The 17926-nt window shown below is 38.3% G+C and overlaps 1 protein-coding gene across 8 annotated transcripts in view; it reads left to right on the top strand.

The window, feature by feature from the left end:
- KAT2B (lysine acetyltransferase 2B) overlaps positions 1-14812 on the top strand; it is a 99614-nt gene extending 84802 nt beyond the window's left edge. For 6 of the 8 annotated variants that reach the window (XM_025448829.3, XM_049100005.1, XM_035705217.2 and 3 more), the window contains 6 exons: positions 1407-1550; positions 6190-6304; positions 8044-8080; positions 8323-8386; positions 8486-8570; positions 12740-14812. In XM_025448829.3, the coding sequence (XP_025304614.2) occupies positions 1407-1550; positions 6190-6304; positions 8044-8080; positions 8323-8386; positions 8486-8570; positions 12740-12933 (639 nt within the window). In that variant the 3' untranslated portion in view covers positions 12934-14812. The remainder of the gene's footprint in view (positions 1-1406; positions 1551-6189; positions 6305-8043; positions 8081-8322; positions 8387-8485; positions 8571-12739) is intronic. The other 2 variants (XM_035705218.2, XM_035705216.2) reach the window with 1 other exon arrangement.
- Positions 14813-17926: the final 3114 nt, after the last annotated feature.

Below are 17926 nucleotides of genomic sequence, written 5' to 3'. Positions count from 1 at the left end.
GCTTGAAAATCAGTCATGACTTGATGGGATGAGCACTGGGTATTATACTATATGTTGGCAAATTGAATTTAAGTTAAAAAAATAAGAAATTGGTTATGGTTCTTAAATAACTTGTCTGTAGTCCTCTTTGAGGATGATGGCAATGATTGCTTGGAAAATCAGTTTTTGCTGAAAGGGAGGCAGGAAACTGCTGATGATAGTTCTGGATTCCAAAATAACTTACTGTAAAGAACTGAAATAGGTACTATAAGGAAAATTATGTTTATATTATAAATATATGAATATATGCCCTACAGCACCAGGTTATTGCAGATTAAAGTATATAAATGAATATATTGCAAGTAAATGTTACTGACACAACTATACATTATGATGGTCTAGAAGTTTTTGCCTATACAGTAGGGGTTTCATTTCTTCAACATCAAAGTTCTAATTATTATATATATATATATATATATATATATATTTTTTTTTTTTTTTTTTTTTTTTAAGATTTTATTTTTAAGTAATTTCCATACTTAAAGTGGGGCTCCAACTCACAACCCTAAGATCAAGAGTATTATGCTCTGGGATGCCTGGGAGGTTCAGTTAGTTAAGCAGCTTAGGTTGTGAATTCAGGGTCATGAGATCAAGAGATCAAGTCCCACATCAGGCTTTGTGCTCAGTATGGAGTCTGCTTGAGTTTCTCTCTCCCTCTGCCCCTGACCCTGCTCTCTCTCTCGCACTCTCTTGCTCTCTCAAATAAATAAAATCTTAAAAAAAAAAAAAAAAAGGGAGAGAGAGAGTTGAATGCTATACTGACTGAACCAGCCAGGCACCCCTAATTATTATATTTTTTTGATAAGCTTTTCTTTCAGAACTTAGATCAGTTTTGATTTGTTGAGAATCCTGGGGTCCCCTTCCTAGTTTGGGAGAAATTGTGCAGTTTATTATTTATTTTATTTTATTAAGATTTTTTTTTTATTTATTAGAGAGAGAGAGAGAGACAGGCAGAGACACAGGCAGAGACACAGGCAGAGGGAGAAGCAGGCTCCACGCAGGGAGCCGGACATGGGACTTGATCCCGGGTCTCCAGGATCAGGCCCTGGGCTGAAGGTGGCGCTAAACCACTGAGCCGCTGGGGCTGCCCAAATTGTGCAGTTTAATATAAAACTCAATCTTATATTAATTCTGTTAAAAATCATTTAGTATAACTTGTGATTTACTAGGATTATTTTAATGTCTTCCTGTTTGCACAGTTTGATTTTAATGTTTCTGAACTCCACAGAGGGGTTTCATGTTAATCCTTTCCAGAATGGTATGATGACAACTTGAAAGAAGTGTACTTTGCTGCCTACCATATGGTTTACACGCAGTAGAAATTTGATGCACAACAGCCATTATGAATGAGTTTATTTGCTTTGCAGGGTTTCTCCAAAGAAATTAAAATACCTAAAACCAAATATGTTGGCTACATCAAGGATTATGAAGGGGCCACTTTAATGGGATGTGAGCTAAATCCCCGGATCCCATACACAGAATTTTCTGTCATCATTAAGAAGCAAAAGGAGGTAAACATGTGACCAACTCCTCTTCCTTTCCATGCAGGCCAGTCTTCTTTGGGTGAGTTGTGCATCTCTGGGCTGTGTGTGGATGGCTCTACTGCATATCATAATTTCAGTTTGCTGTGGTTTGTATAGATTTCTTCTTTGATGGTATCCTTGATCTGTTTCCTCTCTAGGCACCATTCCTAAAAGGGTCAACACTTGTTAAATTTGTGTAAAACACAAAATGTGAGGATATCTTACCTGTACCTTCAAGACCTTTTACACTCTAGCCTCATCGACCCTTCCCAAATTTCCCTCTTGGCTTATCTAAACTCGTCTCTAAAAGTCATTACTGATGCTTTAAGCCTGGTCTTAATACATTACTCCCCTCACTCTCCCAACACACACACAAATTGGAACGCTGCGGCCTGTGTTCAGTTTCTCCTTTGAACTTCTCTAGCACGAGTTTGTTCCACTTACTTGATTTTTGTTATTTATCCTCTTATGTAGGTATTTATCTCACGGTTTATTCATGTCTGCTTTTAACATTGCAACTTCTGAAGGCCTGTATTTCTAGGAATTCAGTGACTTGTTATCTGATTTTGGGGTGAGGTCTTTTATGCATATAAACAAAAAGAGGAACAGTGAGAGGACAGGTTGATAGATATGACAACATGGTAATTTTACATTTGTCTAAGACAGAAGAAAAGACCATAAAAAGAGCATAATTGGGGAGGGTGCAGAGGCTGTTTATTAAATGAATGAATTTTATGTTAAGCCCAGGATCACCTTCTTGCTACCCCTAGTTTGTTGGAGTTCAGCAATGGGCTTTGAGGCTGTGACATCCCTCATCAATTCCACTTTATACCTCGTTATTCATTCTAGTGTCCTTTTTCCCTAGCAAATAACTGAAAAAAGACATCTGTCTTCAACCCATCTTTGTTTTCTGGTTTCTACTAATGTCCCTTAATCCCAATTCTTAGTTGTTTGTCAGACATCATTGTCATAACAGGCATAAAACTCCATACACAGGGTCTGGTGCATAGTAGGTGCTCAATAAATATTTCCCTTTTTCTTAAAGGGGAAGAGGGGAAGGCCAGGCTTGTTCTTATGAATGTGAGTGAAAGCCTTTTTTTTTGAGGGGGGGGGTAATAGAAAATAAAAACAACCTTTGTTGTGTCTTGCTCAGAGATGCCAGCCTTAGAGAGAATTCCAAATAGGGTACTTGGAGAGTTAATAAAAGCACAGCAGGCTCCTTTCTCTGTCTCCTTCTGAAGAGCTAGCTTTCTTCATTGTTCTCTGGAGTTTAATGAGCAGGTCTGTATTCAACAGCTCTGTGTTCAGCTTGAGGGGCTGCTGGCCAACTAGAGCCATCACCAGGCAGTCAGCTGCCCTTCCCTCCTTCCTCCTCTGACAGCACCCATGCATCTTTGGTGGAAGCAGACAGCAGGATTCCCCTGCAGATTCGCCTAGTCCAGATCTGTTAGCTCTTACCACGTACAGGGGGAAGCCACAAATAGCTAGCAAAAGCAGTCAGTTGTTTAGAAGATAATGCTTCCTCCCCTTCCTCTTTCTCCTCTCCTCTTGGATCTCATCTCCCTCTCTCCTCACCTTCCCTGTTTGCCTCCATTCTTAACACCCACCCCTGAGTGGATGATGGAGGCTGGGAGCTACCTGTGAACCTAGTTTTTTTCAAAGAAACCTGAAGTCACCATAATAAAATATTGTGTAGGATCTTCTTCCACAGAATTCAAATGATTATCACAAGGGTCTTTATTCCAACTTTTGAAAACCCCCTTGCCAAAGACAGGGACTAATGATAGTAACAAATAAGTTATTTGTATATGGAGGGCTTTCCTGGCCCCTGAAAGCATGCAAGAGCAGAGTAAGTTGTGGTTGTGGCTAGTAGAGATGGAGAGAGAAAGCTAGTACAGTTGGACAGGGGAGCAGGGAGTTGAGGGCCACTTTGTGAGTGTTGACTCCAAGGGGAGAGTGGGTTCCATAGGGGCCTAGCTTCATTAGAGGTGTCTTCATGGGAAATATGTTTTGAACTGTAGTAAGCCTGCTAAATCTCAGCAGCATGGGCGAAGATTCAGAATCCAACATAAGTAGATTCATGGGCAGTTAGGATCATAGGTGTGCTGGTAATAAAAGCCACTATATGAGAAAGTGTGAGTAGGTCATGAGCCGGTGGAATTGAGTGTATATATGTGGGAGCGGGGGTGGGGTGGGGCGGGGAGTGCTGGGAGGGGATACTTCTCAAATCTTCATCCAAGCGTGAGACAACAAGGGATTGGATTCGGAGGATCCAAAGTAATCGTGAGGCCAGCCAATGTGATTTCTTTGTAAGAACACCTGCTAAGACTTGGTAGCATATTAAAGATGGGGGAGTCCCCCCAGATCTTCTGTTTGGGAAGACTAAAACTGAAGGGATGATACAGGAGAAGGATCTGAAGAAAGATGATGACATGGTGGAGAAGTGGACACATTTTCGAAGGAAGTAAAGATAAAAGACTGAAACAGAAGTAAAGTGTCCCCTTTCTCCAGAGCAACTGTGTGAGGCACAGAGGGGTTAAGACGTCATTATGAGTCATTCACCAGGATCCCTTCACTTTCAAGGTGCTTCACAAGGTTTATGGAAGCCATTGGGGTGGGTTATCACATCTGAGAAAAATCCCTGATAAAGAGAAAAAGTTTTACAATTATATTCAAAATTATATTTTCTAAAGGTGTTTAATTAAGAGACTACCATTGGGATTCTCTTTCCAAAAGACTTAGACTGGGGAGGGGTGCCTGGCCAGCTCAGTCAGAAGAGCATCCAATTCTTGATCTTGGAGTTGTCAGTTCAAGCCCCACATTGGGTGTAGACATTACTTAAAAATATTTTTCTTTTTTTTCCGATTAATTTTTTTTTTTTTTTTTTTAAAGAGAGAGTGTGCATGTGTGCTAGTGGAGGAGGGGGCAGGGTTAGAGAAACTCAAGCAGATTCTCCATTGAGCTGGATGCCTTGCGGGGCTGGATCCCACAACTCTGAATTCACTACCTGAACTGAAATCAGGAGGGGGGGTTGCTTAACCGACTTAACCCAGGTGCCCCCCCCAAATAAAATCTTTTTTGAAAAAAATAAAAAGACTTAGACTCAAATAGACAAAGGGAGAACATCCATTTAGATCTGTCCTGTCCAAAGTGACAGCCACTAGCTATATATGGCTTTTGAGCACTTGATATGTGGCTAGTTGAAATTGAGATGCACTTACATATAAAATATACTCTGATTTTGAAGATTTGTTAGGAATCAAAGAATGTAAAATACACATTTTTTTCTATAGATTATATGGTGCAGCAAGAATATTTTGGACATAATGGATTAAATAAAAGTGTGTTGTTAAGATCCAATTTTACCGGTTACTTTTTACTTTAAAAAATGTGGCTACAGGAACATTTAAAATTATATAAACAGATTGCATTATATTTCTGTTGCACAGCAGTAAACTAGATTTACCAGGAATATACTTTTACTAGTCCCATTCACTTTAGGAAGCTCTTTGTTTAATTGTTAGGATTAAAATGCATTCATGCTGGAGCCTTTACCAATGATGATACGTTTGAGATCAAGCTGTTAGGAATTGGAATTTTTGTTTTCCTTTGCACATTCAATTAGGGACTGCTACCGAGTGGTTTTTTTTTTTTTTTTTTCCTCTCTTCAGATTTGTATTTAAATTCTCATTAGTTCACATATAGTGTAATATTGATTTCGGGAATAGAATTTAGTGATTTGTCATTTACATACAATACCCAGTGCTCATAACAGGTGTCCTCTTTAAGGTGTCCGCCCATCCCTCATCTAACCCACCCCCTTACCACCACCTCCATCAACCCTCAGTGTATTTTCTACTGTTAAGAGTCTCTTATGGTCTGTTTTTTTTTTTTCTCTCTCTCTCTCTTTCATTCTCTTGTTTTGTTTTTTCTTTTCTAAAATGCAGTTATGACCGTTAATCTCTGGATAGCTATTTTTAATTATTTTCTTTTTTTTTAAATGGGAAACTGCACTGTTTTGGAAATAGTTAACCTCAGTACATTAGGAATTATTGTACAAAACAAACACCTCTCCAAAATCCTTAATCCATCCTGGCTGCTTACACCAGGAGTTGTGTTGCCTCAACAATTTGGAGCTGCTTTTTTGATGTAAACAGTATGGGTTAGGGCTCATGCCTTGGAATTTTTAAATAATAATGTGTGCTTTCTAATCCAAAAGGGAACAGTTAGTTCCCAGTTGGGGAATGTGAAGAGATCCTGGGGCCGGGGCTGGGCTGGGTAGCTGATGCACAGGGCCGCTTTGCTGTTCCCCAGAGAAGACAGGGCACAGTAACTGGCTTCTGTGGTAAAGAGGACAGTGTGCCCTAAGGGCAGTGTGTCCTCTCAATATTGGCTTCTTTGATGGCTGGGGACAAGTATTCAAAGGCGGTTGTGTAAATGCCACTAGAGGGGGCGACCCATAGCAACGTTTTCATACCTTACCTGTTCAGTAGCTTTCACTCTTTCGCCCTTTTTGTGTCTTGAATGAAGACTTTATTTAGGAGACTAAGACTTCTTGGGTTGACTGACTTCATCCATGGCCACAGACTCTGTCACTATAAACGTGTTCTCTTCCTGTGCTTTACAGATCATTAAAAAGCTGATAGAAAGAAAACAAGCCCAGATTCGAAAAGTATACCCTGGACTTTCCTGTTTCAAAGATGGAGTTCGACAGATCCCAATAGAAAGCATTCCTGGAATTAGTACGTACAGACCTTTTGTTCGAAGCAAAGTCTTTTGGTGATGCCATGAGATGTGTTTGAAACAATTGCCTGGGTGCAGCGATTTGGAGAGCTTTTTGCCTTGCCTGTCTCCATCTGTGGTGTTTGTAGTCTTAAGAAGGGAGGATGTGCTTTCCCTTTGTCTTTTCTCTACTCAGTGCAAACAAATCAAGGAGAACATAGATGACCCCGTCTCATAGCTGTTAATATCCATCATTTTTTTCAGAGATGGCTATGTATAGCCTGGGGGGAAGTCCACTTTTACAAATGGGGAAATTGAGTTGCAGAATGGTTAAGTCCTTTGACCTCAAAGAGCACATGGCCTGCAGCTGTCAGAATGAGAAGCAGAGGCATGCTACTCTGCAAACCTGTTACTGTTTGCATCCTTGCTCATCGCTGTCATCGTTGCAGCCTGCACAGGCCCCTGCTTGGCCAGATTACTCTCTCCACATTTCGAAAAAAGATGATTGGAAAACATATCATTTGTTTGGAGTTCCTTATTTTCGAGTAGTTTCCCCAAGGGTTCTTACCTGTGAGTGTTAGAGATGAATCTTCTTTGATGAAAATATGTAATATAGCTGTTTTTGAAAGCTATTGAGTAGCCACACTTCCATTTCAAATCCGGGATCTTCTAGTATATTGAAGATTTAATACACGACACAAAACCAAACACACTACAGTTCTCCAGAAAAAAAATAAGACCCTATTTGGGCAAGTGATATTCCTTCAATATGATAGCTACCCTATAACAGATCTTACTTTTACTTCTAGACCTAGAAATTTCACTTCCCCTATATTATCCCTGTTAAGGGCAGAATAGCTGTCATATTGCTGAATGCCTATGTGTGCGAGGCATTCTTCTGTTTAGTTTTTTACATACATCCACTCTTCTCAAAAGGAATGACGGCATCTAATCTTTAGAGTTCTGCCTTATAGGTTGATAAATTATAGAGGTGAATTGTTAAGTAACTTATCTAGGATAAATTAGCATTTTTTTTTTAAAGTTTCTGCTTGCTTTTTTTTTTTAAGACTTTTATTTATGCATGAGAGACAGAGAGAGAGAGAGAGAGAGAGAGAGAGAGGGAAAGGCAGAGACACAGGCAGAGGGAGAAGCAGGCTCCATGCAGGGAGCCCCACGCGGGACTCGATCCTGGGTCTCCAGGATCAGGCCTTGGGCTGACGGCGGCGCCAAACCGCTGAGCCACTGGGGCTGCCCCAATAAATTAGCTTTTAAGGAGAGAGCAAGAAATCAAGTCCAGGTCGATTGGACTTAGGCTGTGTTTTCTTTCTGCTGCACTAAGCCATCTTCTATTAAAATAGGGTCTTTGCCAAATAAAACAGAGACCGGGACAAAGTTTGTCCTAACCTAAAAATAACGGTTTAATTCTTTCACCTGGTGATTAGCAAAAAATGTTGATTTAGAGTTTAAAATATACATACACCCCCAGTCCTGGATGTCTTTGTTTTTTTATGCTTTCCTCTGAAAAGTTGGGAGTTCCTGCTTTAAAAAACACTAACAGAAAGTGCTGTTGGCCGTCTTGGAAATGTTTCACGCTGCTAACTGTAGAAGGAAGTAACTAATTGCAGTTGATTTCTGTCTCTTCCCAGAAATAGACTTTTACTGAGGCATGCCTATAATTTATCTTATTTTTGATAAGTATTTTGTTATTCTCTTGACCAAAAGCAGTTCTCATTTAGTGTTTAATTTCGTTGATATATAGGAGAGACAGGCTGGAAGCCGAGTGGAAAAGAGAAAAGGTAAGTAAGATGGGTGAGAGGACATGAAGGGAAGTGATTTTTCTTTCCTCTCAGCACCTTAGAGGAAGTGGGCAAGCTGCATGTAATCACCCATTACAGCACTTGCTACGTTTCAGTTTTCGTTAAAAAATTCTGGGATGGTTCCCATTTTAGGTTTTTGTAAAAATAAGCGGAATAGGAATCCCCTGGCAAGAGGGCAAAAAACTAATCATTGTTCCCTGTTGTTACTCTTTCCTTTCAAGTAAAGAGCCCAAAGACCCTGACCAGCTTTACAGCACTCTCAAGAGCATCCTCCAGCAGGTGAAGGTGGGTGTTTTCTTTTCATTCACTTCATGCAGATATTTTTGAAATGATTTCCCACATGGAATTTCCATATTAGATACCTTACTTTTTTCTTTACTCAAGAGCCATCAAAGCGCTTGGCCCTTCATGGAACCTGTGAAGAGAACAGAAGCTCCGGGATATTATGAAGTTATAAGGTTCCCCATGGGTAATGCCATTAACCTTTTCTAAGTATAGATGTAACACTCTCTGGATGGCGGTGTGGGGGACAAAATGTTGCTGAGGTTGATTGGTGCTCTTCTGTTGTAGGGTAGGGTGTGTGCTGGGTGGTGGGATTCCTGCACCCACTGAGGGGCAGTGGTATATAGCAGAGTCATAAAGGACAGGTGGGTGGCTGTGTTGTTTAGATGTGCCTGCAGCCGACAGCGACAGCACTGGAGGCAGACAGCCCAGGTGGGGAACTGCACGCAGCACGAGATGTGAAGCCGGCTGTTTGGACAGAACTTTGTTTCTGTTCTACCTGATGGGTTGCAAATGGAAGACTTTAGGTTATCGTCCTGATGTATTTTGAGCCCTTTGAGGGTCTTTAAAAGCGATACAAACAAAGTTGGATTAAGCTGCTTGCCTGCTGTACTAGTGGAGGGAGAAAGTCTAGTAACTCGGTTCTCGATTTTCCATGCTCTTGATGGATACTATTAGTGTCACTATTTATACTCCCTTTAAAAGCTTTGTTCCACATCCAATACCAGACAAACAAAAAATTCCTTTAGAAATGTAGAGTTGTGGAATTTGCTGCTGTGCCGACCCATGCTAAAGTGATTAATTGAAGTAATTGAGCATCCGATTAAACTAGTTCGGCATTGTGTAGATGACAGACAACTAGCTGAAATGTTTTCAGTCAGTGGTGTGGCCATTATTTTGGAGACAGCCTGTGTCTTCTGTTCCTTTTCTACTTGTAGTCTGTTCTTGGTACTAAGAAGGTTTTAAAATCTGAAAGGAAGAACAAAAGGGATACTTTAGCTCCCTGATAAGAGAGTTATTTGTAGGTGTTTTCGATAGCATTAATTTTCACATGAATGTTCTATAGAGTCATTATAATGGTTTTGGTAGTCTGTACTCCATAAAGTGGACCCACACCCATATGCTTTTCTCTTTTCTCTCTGCCTTCTCTTTATTTCAGTTATGAAAACTGAAGTGTGAGGGTTGAGTGAGTCTAGAATTCGGAATGGAAGAGAGTTTGGGGAATTTTCTTTTCTCTTTTTCCTTTCTTAAAGGTTTTATTTTTAAGTAGTTTCTATACCCAAAACAGTCGCTCGAACTCACAGCCCTGAGAGATCAAGGGTTGCAGGTCCTGCTGACTGAGCCAGTCACATGGCCCTCAGTGTTTTGTATCATGTAAAAAATGTGTTAAAACTCTTTATGCCCATTTCCAAACTTAAGTTAACTGACCTTTGCATCCTCATCCCCTGGACCGTCTCAGCTTCTCTTAATGAAACTCTCATAGGAGGTTGTATGATTCTGGGGAGAATAACTAGCTTTCAGCCCTGCTCATGTACACTGTGAAGACCTGCAAAGGTAGGTCCAGAAGGTCTTGTCTGTCATCGCCTACTCTCAGCCTGCTTTCTGGAAGTGTTTTGCTTGGTCCAGCCTGGGAAGAGTATGAGCCTCTCCAGTTGGATACCACCTATGTGCATAGCTGAATGCTCATGAGGGGAATGTCAGCCCCTTTGAACAAGACCAGTGGTGGACTGAGGTGTGTTCTAGACATAGTTAATTAAAACAGTGGACGGTGCTGTTTAGGGGAGCAATAATATTTTTCTTTGGGTGCCTTTAGGTGCTGCTGAGTGAAATGTGTAGTCTTGCCCTTACGATAGTCATGTTTTTGAGAACAAGATTGACAAAACAGTAATTTTACTTTCCTCCATTATTGCCTTCTCAGCTTTTTCTAAAATATTTTTCTTCTCTTTTTCTTGTGCTCTCAAAAACTCTTTTTCTCCCATATGAATGAGGTCTAACTTGTGTCATTTGGGGAATCTCATTCAGAACATTGTCTGAATAGTTTAGCCCAAGCTTGTCTTCTTACCATGCATGGATTGCTACACAGGGTTTTCCTGTTTATCCAGAACTCCTGGGTTGGTGGGAGGGATGAAGGTAGAATAATTTAATGAGTAGAATAGTTTTATGGAGACATACGTGGTATCACTGATAATTAATCACCTTTTTAAACCCATGTCATTTGATCAGCTAAGCCCTCCAATAAAGCTAGAGGAGAAGGATGTTATTTGTAACTTAATAGAATAGAAATATAGAAAGGAAATATGCAATATGCAGAATAGATTGTAATTATTCTGAAAGATCCAAAAACTTATATGACTCTCATTTTGTTTCTGCTATATTTTAGGCTCTCCTCAGCTCTTACTTCCTCTCTTCCGGTTAATAGCTTGAAAGCTTTTGGATAAACATCTTTGTATTTATTCTTTTTTTCCCCTTTTGGTTATATAGCTCTTTATATATTGGACAGCATATCTTAAGTGGTAGGCATGTAGGTGGTAAGGTAAATATCTAACTTTACCTGGAGAGGCACAATTAATTTCATTGCTCTTTTTTTCATTTTATAAGAAGACATCTTATTCTCATTCACAGTGAGGTGAGACATCTAGTGGGTTATTTGCTGAGCCTTTATAAAGTATCTTAACACTTGCCAATTTATCTCACCTTCCAAACTGTTGTAGTTAGAGAAGAAAGATAATTAAAAGTTGTACTTACAGATGTGATGGCATACCACTACCCAAGAGAAGCTTTAGTCAAAGGCAAAAGTACACATTTCCCATTTTTTCTTTGGTGTTTTATGGTAGATTTAAGATTTTGATGTAAATGAATTCTCCCCATTTTTGGATGTTGCACATAAATTTATATATTTCACTAACAGATGACCCTGATGTATTTAGTAAGTTTCTTTCCTTCTAGAAAATTTGATAATATAGTGGGAATTGGGGTTATTGGTAGAGGTGTTTCTTTAGTAATTTTGACTTATTTTTCCATGCACAGTTAATATAATTTTTAATGACAGAACCAGACTTAGAGACAGGTAGGGACCAATAACTAAATGAATGTTAGTATCTTCTTTTTTAAGATTTTATTTATAATTTTTAAAAAAGATTTATTTATTTATTTGAGAGAGATATAGAGAACTAGAGCCAGAGGAGAAGCTGAGGGTGAGGGAGCAAGAGAGAAATAGACCCCGGCTGAGCGGGAAGCCTGATACAGAGCTCCATCCCAGGACTCTGAGATCATGACCTGAGCTGAAACCAAGAGGTGGTGACATAACAACTGAGCCACCCAGGTGCCCCTGTTCATATGAGAGAGGAGAGGGAGAGTGTGTGCACATGGGGGGAGGTGCAGAGGGGAAAAGAGAGAGAGAGAGAGAGAGAATGAATCTCAAACAGGCTCCACCCTCAGCGCAGAACCTGACGTAGTGCTCAATCCTATAACCCTGAGATCATGACCTGAGCTGGATTCAAGAGTTGGACACTTAACTGAGCCACCCAGGCACACCCAAATGTTAACATTTTTTAATCTTTATGGAATTCTTTAAATCAGTTCTAAGAGTGAGGAGTAAACAAGCTCCAGAATATTCTTACAAGTTTAGATAAAGTACTGTTTTCATTTGTAAAACAACTTAAAGCAAATAAATATACTGGGGAAATATTTTTATAATAGTCTCTCAAGGCTTACTTGCTTTAGAAAATAAATTGTTTGTGATTTTTTTTTTTTTTTTTTTTTTTTTTTTTTTACTGCCTGTGATTCTTATTTCATGGACAGAGCATGAAACTAAATTCATTTGAACTATTTCATATGCAAGAATACTGTTTTATCTGTAGACTTATTTATGATCAGTTTTTCTACTTTAGTTCTGTCTCTACAGCACCAAAACTGTGAATTTAATGAAACAAACTCAGTCTTATTGTTTGGATTTAAGTAATGAAACGATTCAGACAAATGTTCCACCTGCTGTACTCCGTGTGGATAGAGCCTCTTCTGTATAATTCTGAATGAATAGCTAACAGTGCTCAGTTTATACTTTTCGCTGCTAATCTACTTAGCTTCCTTGTGCTGAATAGGGGATTGGGCCAGATGACTAATAATGGTCCCTTCAATGTGAAAATGCTGTGATTTTACACAAGAAGCCTTCACAACAGAAACAACATAAGATTTAAGAACTGTTGCCTTGATCCTATGAACGTCTCCTAAGGGAGGGCATTGGGATGGTAAAAATGTAGCCAAACTGATGACATACATTTCTCTCCCTGTCTCCCTTTTGTCAACTGGTGTTTAAAAAGGAGTCAAAGATTGCTAATATTTTTTTTTCCTGTGCAGATCTGAAAACCATGAGTGAACGGCTCAAGAATAGGTACTACGTGTCTAAGAAATTATTCATGGCAGACTTACAGCGAGTCTTTACCAATTGCAAAGAGTACAACCCCCCTGAGAGTGAATACTACAAATGTGCCAATATCCTGGAGAAATTCTTCTTCAGTAAAATTAAGGAAGCTGGATTAATTGACAAGTAATTTTTTCCCCCTCTGCTTCTTAGAAACTCATCAAGCAGTGTGCCTAAAGCAAGGTTGTTTAGTTTTATAAAGAATTGGACATGATGTATTGAAGATACTTGTAAATGTAATAATTAGCACTTTCGAAAAACAAACAAAAAAACCTCTTAGCTTTTCAGATATGTATTTAAAGTGAAGTCATAGAACATTTTTATTTTATGGAATAGATTTTAATCTATTTACTACTATTAATGTAAATTTTCTATGGCATGTCCATTAGCTGAATATTCAATAATAGATGATCAGGGGTTTCCTCAAAACCTGTGTATGAGGAAATTGCACATAGTACCAAGATTTGGGGGAATGCAGAAACCTTTCAGACCATGAATGTTTCCATTTTTTTCTAATGGAATGTGAGAGTTTATTTTTATTTTATTCTGAAGGACTTTAAGGAAGGGATACATGATAAAGCCTGTAAAAGGTGAAATATGTGATGTTTGAAGTCTCATTGTAGACATTTTATATATATATTTTTAAAAACACTCATCTAGATGAGGTGCTTTGAGCAGTTCTGAAAAATGCAGTTCCGGAAAAGCAACTGCCTTGATTCCTAAGGAAGAAATTCTAAATAATGCAAACTTTTTTATAAGCATCTGGGTTTTTGATAATTCTGTCTACTTACAATAAACTTGTGAGCACATAACCACTATTTTAATAATTATTTTCTGTACACAAATGTGTAATATTATATTTGACTTTGCTTATGCAGGCCATAAGTTCCAAAAGGCAATCTCCTGATGCACAGAGGCATATGTTTAAAAACACTTGAGATTGAATCAACATGCTTTAATAAGAAAAGATGCATAATCTACATATGTATCAAATTTGGTGAATCCTTGTTCTAACGAATAAGGATTTTTTTCTCCTTTTCTATGATATACACAACCCCACTGATAATGTATTAAGTGAACATTTTTCCTTTTCCATCTCCAGATTATATTCATTGTCTGAGGTGAATTAAATCACCAAAATTTGCTGTCAGTATTTTAACACCTACATTGGAAGACAGACCCAGGGTAATATCCCACTAAAGTCCATCATGCAACCTTATTAACTGGTCTTGGGATTCCGGCTTAGTGCTTGGGTTTATTTCCTGATTAACACTACATAGAAAAGTGGGACATCTGCCATCCCAACTCTGGGAGAACCAACTAATATCAAACAAATGAAGGCCATTTTGATGGTCTTTGACACTAATTTTTATGATACAAATTTATAAACTGATTTTTGTAAAGGACTAGGTTTTAAAAGTATATTTAACTTGATGTTTTCTATCAGCATAAATGAATTAAAATGATCATTTAATAGTTGTTAAAAACAGTTGCCAGAGATAATCTGCAAGAAGGAAGAAAATCTGCAAATGGCTGTTAAGTGGGAAGTATTATGTTTTTAAGATGTAAGAGATATTCAGAATGCTCACACTGAAAATTGCCTCAACTTTTTTAAGTATAAGAAACCACCCTGAGTGGCATCTAGATTTCTAATGAAGAATGATGATACAGTTTGGATTAAGTATCTTGGACTGGTTTTAAACAGTGCTTTGTACTGAATCTGCTGAAGCATCTGTCCAGCTTGGTATCCTGTGAAAGTTTGTTATTTTCTGGGTAGACATTCTTATAGAGTATTGTCTTTAAAATCAGATTGTCTCTTCTATATTGAAAGCATTTTTATGTTTTCTAATTTAAAAATTAATATTTTCTTATAGATATTGTGCAATAAAGCTGAAGTAGGATGTGTGGTTTTTGCAAATGCTTTAACAGCGGATAAAATTTTACATTTGTAAAATTAATATATTGTACTGGTACAACATAGTTTTAAATTATATTTTAAAAAGCTCTCAGTTTGGTGTTGTGTTTTCTTCTTCTAGCCCATTAAATTTAACAGGGCAAGTGTATGATCTGGTTGATGACCATCGACTATGTCCATAATTCTTAGATTTTAGGCGTCTTGTTGAAGATGTTTAGAATTGTTGCGCTTGTTAGAAGTTTCATAAGAATTCACAGCCCCACCAGTGAGAAAAGTTCATGAGACACTTGAGTGTGTCTGTGTTTTTTGGGTGGTCCACTGTGCATCTTGCCCACTGTCATTCATTAAACAAAAAAAAATCCCAGTGAAAGAAGAGTGTTATTGGTTTAGAAATTAAAGTTTTTTCCCAGTTTTTCTACTGTGCATCTGTGAAATAGATCAATGAAGACATAAGAAATACAGCTGATTCTTACATATTTCATAAAGAGCTTATAATGTCATTCAAAATGCTGACTGCATGAAGGAATACTGTATCCTGTTGGGAGTATGAGAGAACCCACCAAAGAATACTTTTTCTTTCTGAATCCTGAACCAAGTGAGAAGTCAAAAGAATAAGGCATATGATGGCAAAAATATCTTTATTAATAATAAAATGGACATTGGAGAATATGGCTTATATATCTGTGGGAAATGGGACTAATATGGAACCGATGAATGTGATTGGCTCACCAATAGCTTTGCACCCCTGTCAACTTCCCCTCCAAGGGCAGGGCCTTTGCCATTAAATTTAGTGCATAGCCAACAACAATGGTGCTCTCTGAAGGAAGGCCCACTCTGAAGAGGCACAGGTGAGGGAGCAGCCATACAGGGCAGTCCAGGGCCTAAATGTAACTCAATTAGGTAAGTCCCTTACAGGGGAGGGATAAATAAGGCAGAGGGAAGCCACAGGGTGATGTCCCTCCTTCTAAGAAATGTAAACATCTGGATTGTAGAATATGTCTCCTTTCCACTCCATTCCCGTATATTCATATAAAACATTGCTATAAAGTTGTATTATTCAACACATGTAAAAACTGGTTGTATTCATTAGAATAGTGAAAAGAAGACTTGGAGGTTTTCATATTACCTAGAAGTGAAATTTAGAATTATGAAACCTAAGAAGTAGAAACAAGATCAGACTGAGGCACTCTGGACAGGTTAATAACGTATCACTGCTTTTAGCTGATATTCTTCAGACCAACCTCACTATTTTAAGAGATTCTAAGAGCTATATAAGGCAGGGTTGTGGAAGGCAGCCTGTGGTCTTTTCCATATTGTACTGGACTGGTCTGTTCCAGCCCTCATTAATTAGCAATCTCCTCTTAGCAAAGTAGAAATGATACTTTGGAGGGAGGGCTTCAACAAAGTAGAGAAGATGCTGAGAGGAGGTGAGAGAACACCCATAAGTGTCATGAAAAGCTTTCTAATGTAGTTTATTTATGCCTTGGTTTTTTTATGGGAGTATCTTTACTTTTTTTGTGGAAAAAAGCTAACAAAGCTAGAGATTTTCTCTGCGTTTATTAGAAAGTAGTATATTTCAACAAGGCAGAGAAAAGCAAGGAAACCAAAAGGCAGTGTTCCTACTCTTCCTTGTTATTGGGAAGTCCAATACAACCTTGGTAGAATTAGTTTAAAAAGATGAGAAACTACATGTCTAATTTGTATATATACGTGTGTATGTATAATCTAAGCTGAATCGAAGGTTGTCAGTTTTAACTGATGAAGGTTTGAAGTTCTTTAAGAGAAATCCCTTGGAGAATTTGTTGGAAGGTAGGGACCTTCTCAAAGTCATGCACATGTTCATGCATATGCACTTTCTGCATATCACCTTTCTAAAATTCATTGGTCTCTGTTATTTGCTCTTTGTTAACCACCCACTTTCTACAGTTAAGAGATGGGTATCCTATTTATGCTTAAAATATCTAAGAACAGAAAATCTGCCCTTTTCCCCCAACAGAGCAGTCCAGCAACAGAATAAGCAAAGGGCTATAAGAAAGTGCTTAAGTTTGGTTAATGTTGATTATTTTAAAGAGTTGAAGAGAATACACACATGGTTTATATAGATTTTGTGATCAAGTTCTAATTCATATTTTCCCCTCCATACAATGCTATTAATTCAGTGTGCCAGCACGGTTCTACTCAACACACTCACTTGTACAGCTGTAGCTTGTTTTGTGGTAAACTCAACATTCCTCCTATATTTTTAACATTAAAAAAGAAATTGAAGTATAATGAACATAAACATGCAATACACAGTATCATACAAAACACGTATAATACAATAGAATATACAGGTCTCAGGTATAAGGAAAAAGGAGTATTAATCTTAACACAAACTCTTTCGAAAAGATGTGGGAAGACTTCTGAAATCATTTTATGAGATCAATATTGTTATCCTGATATTGAAGCCAGGAAAAAAAAATTGTAAGAGAAACTTTGGTCTAACCCTCATACACACAGATGTAAAGATATTTTTTTTTTAAAGATTTTATTTATTTATTTATTCATGAGAGACCCCCAGAAAGAGAGAGAGGCAGAGACTCGGGCAGAGGGAGAAGCAGGCTCCATGCAGGGAGCCTGACCTGGGACTCAATCCAGGGTCTCCAGGATCACGCCCTGGGCTGAAGGCAGCACTAACCTGCTGAGCCACTCGGGCTGCCCAGATGCAAAGATCTTTAACAAAATATTAGCAAATGAAACTCAGCAGTATATAAAAATTTTAAGAGATCATGACCAAGTGGGGTACTTTTGATTAAGTCAAGGTGGATTTAACACTGAAAACTGATTAATGTAATTAACTGTATGAACAGCATAAAGGAGGAAAAAACAGGTTCATCTCAATAGATGCAGATAAAGCATTCGACAAAGTTCAACAGTAATTCATAATTTAACAGAAAAACAGCAAACAAAGAATGAAAGGAAACTTCCTCAATATGACAAAGGTTATCTATAAAAACTTACAGCCAACATCACAGTAATGCTGAAAGACCAAATGCTTCGAAGGTTGAGATCAAGGCAAAGGTGTCTGCTCTCATCACTTCTATTCAACATAGCAGAGGTTCTAGTGAGTGCAGTAAGGCAAGAAAGGGTATACAAGTTAGAAGTGAACTGTATTTCTAGACTATAAGGTCATGTACATAAAAAAGTTCAAAGGATCTACAAAAAAAGA

This window comes from Canis lupus, chromosome 23, assembly GCF_003254725.2.
Source record: "Canis lupus dingo isolate Sandy chromosome 23, ASM325472v2, whole genome shotgun sequence".
Lineage (NCBI taxonomy): Eukaryota > Metazoa > Chordata > Mammalia > Carnivora > Canidae > Canis > Canis lupus.
The sequence above is the reverse complement of the archived record's forward strand: the minus strand, read 5'-3'. Positions and strand labels throughout refer to the sequence as shown.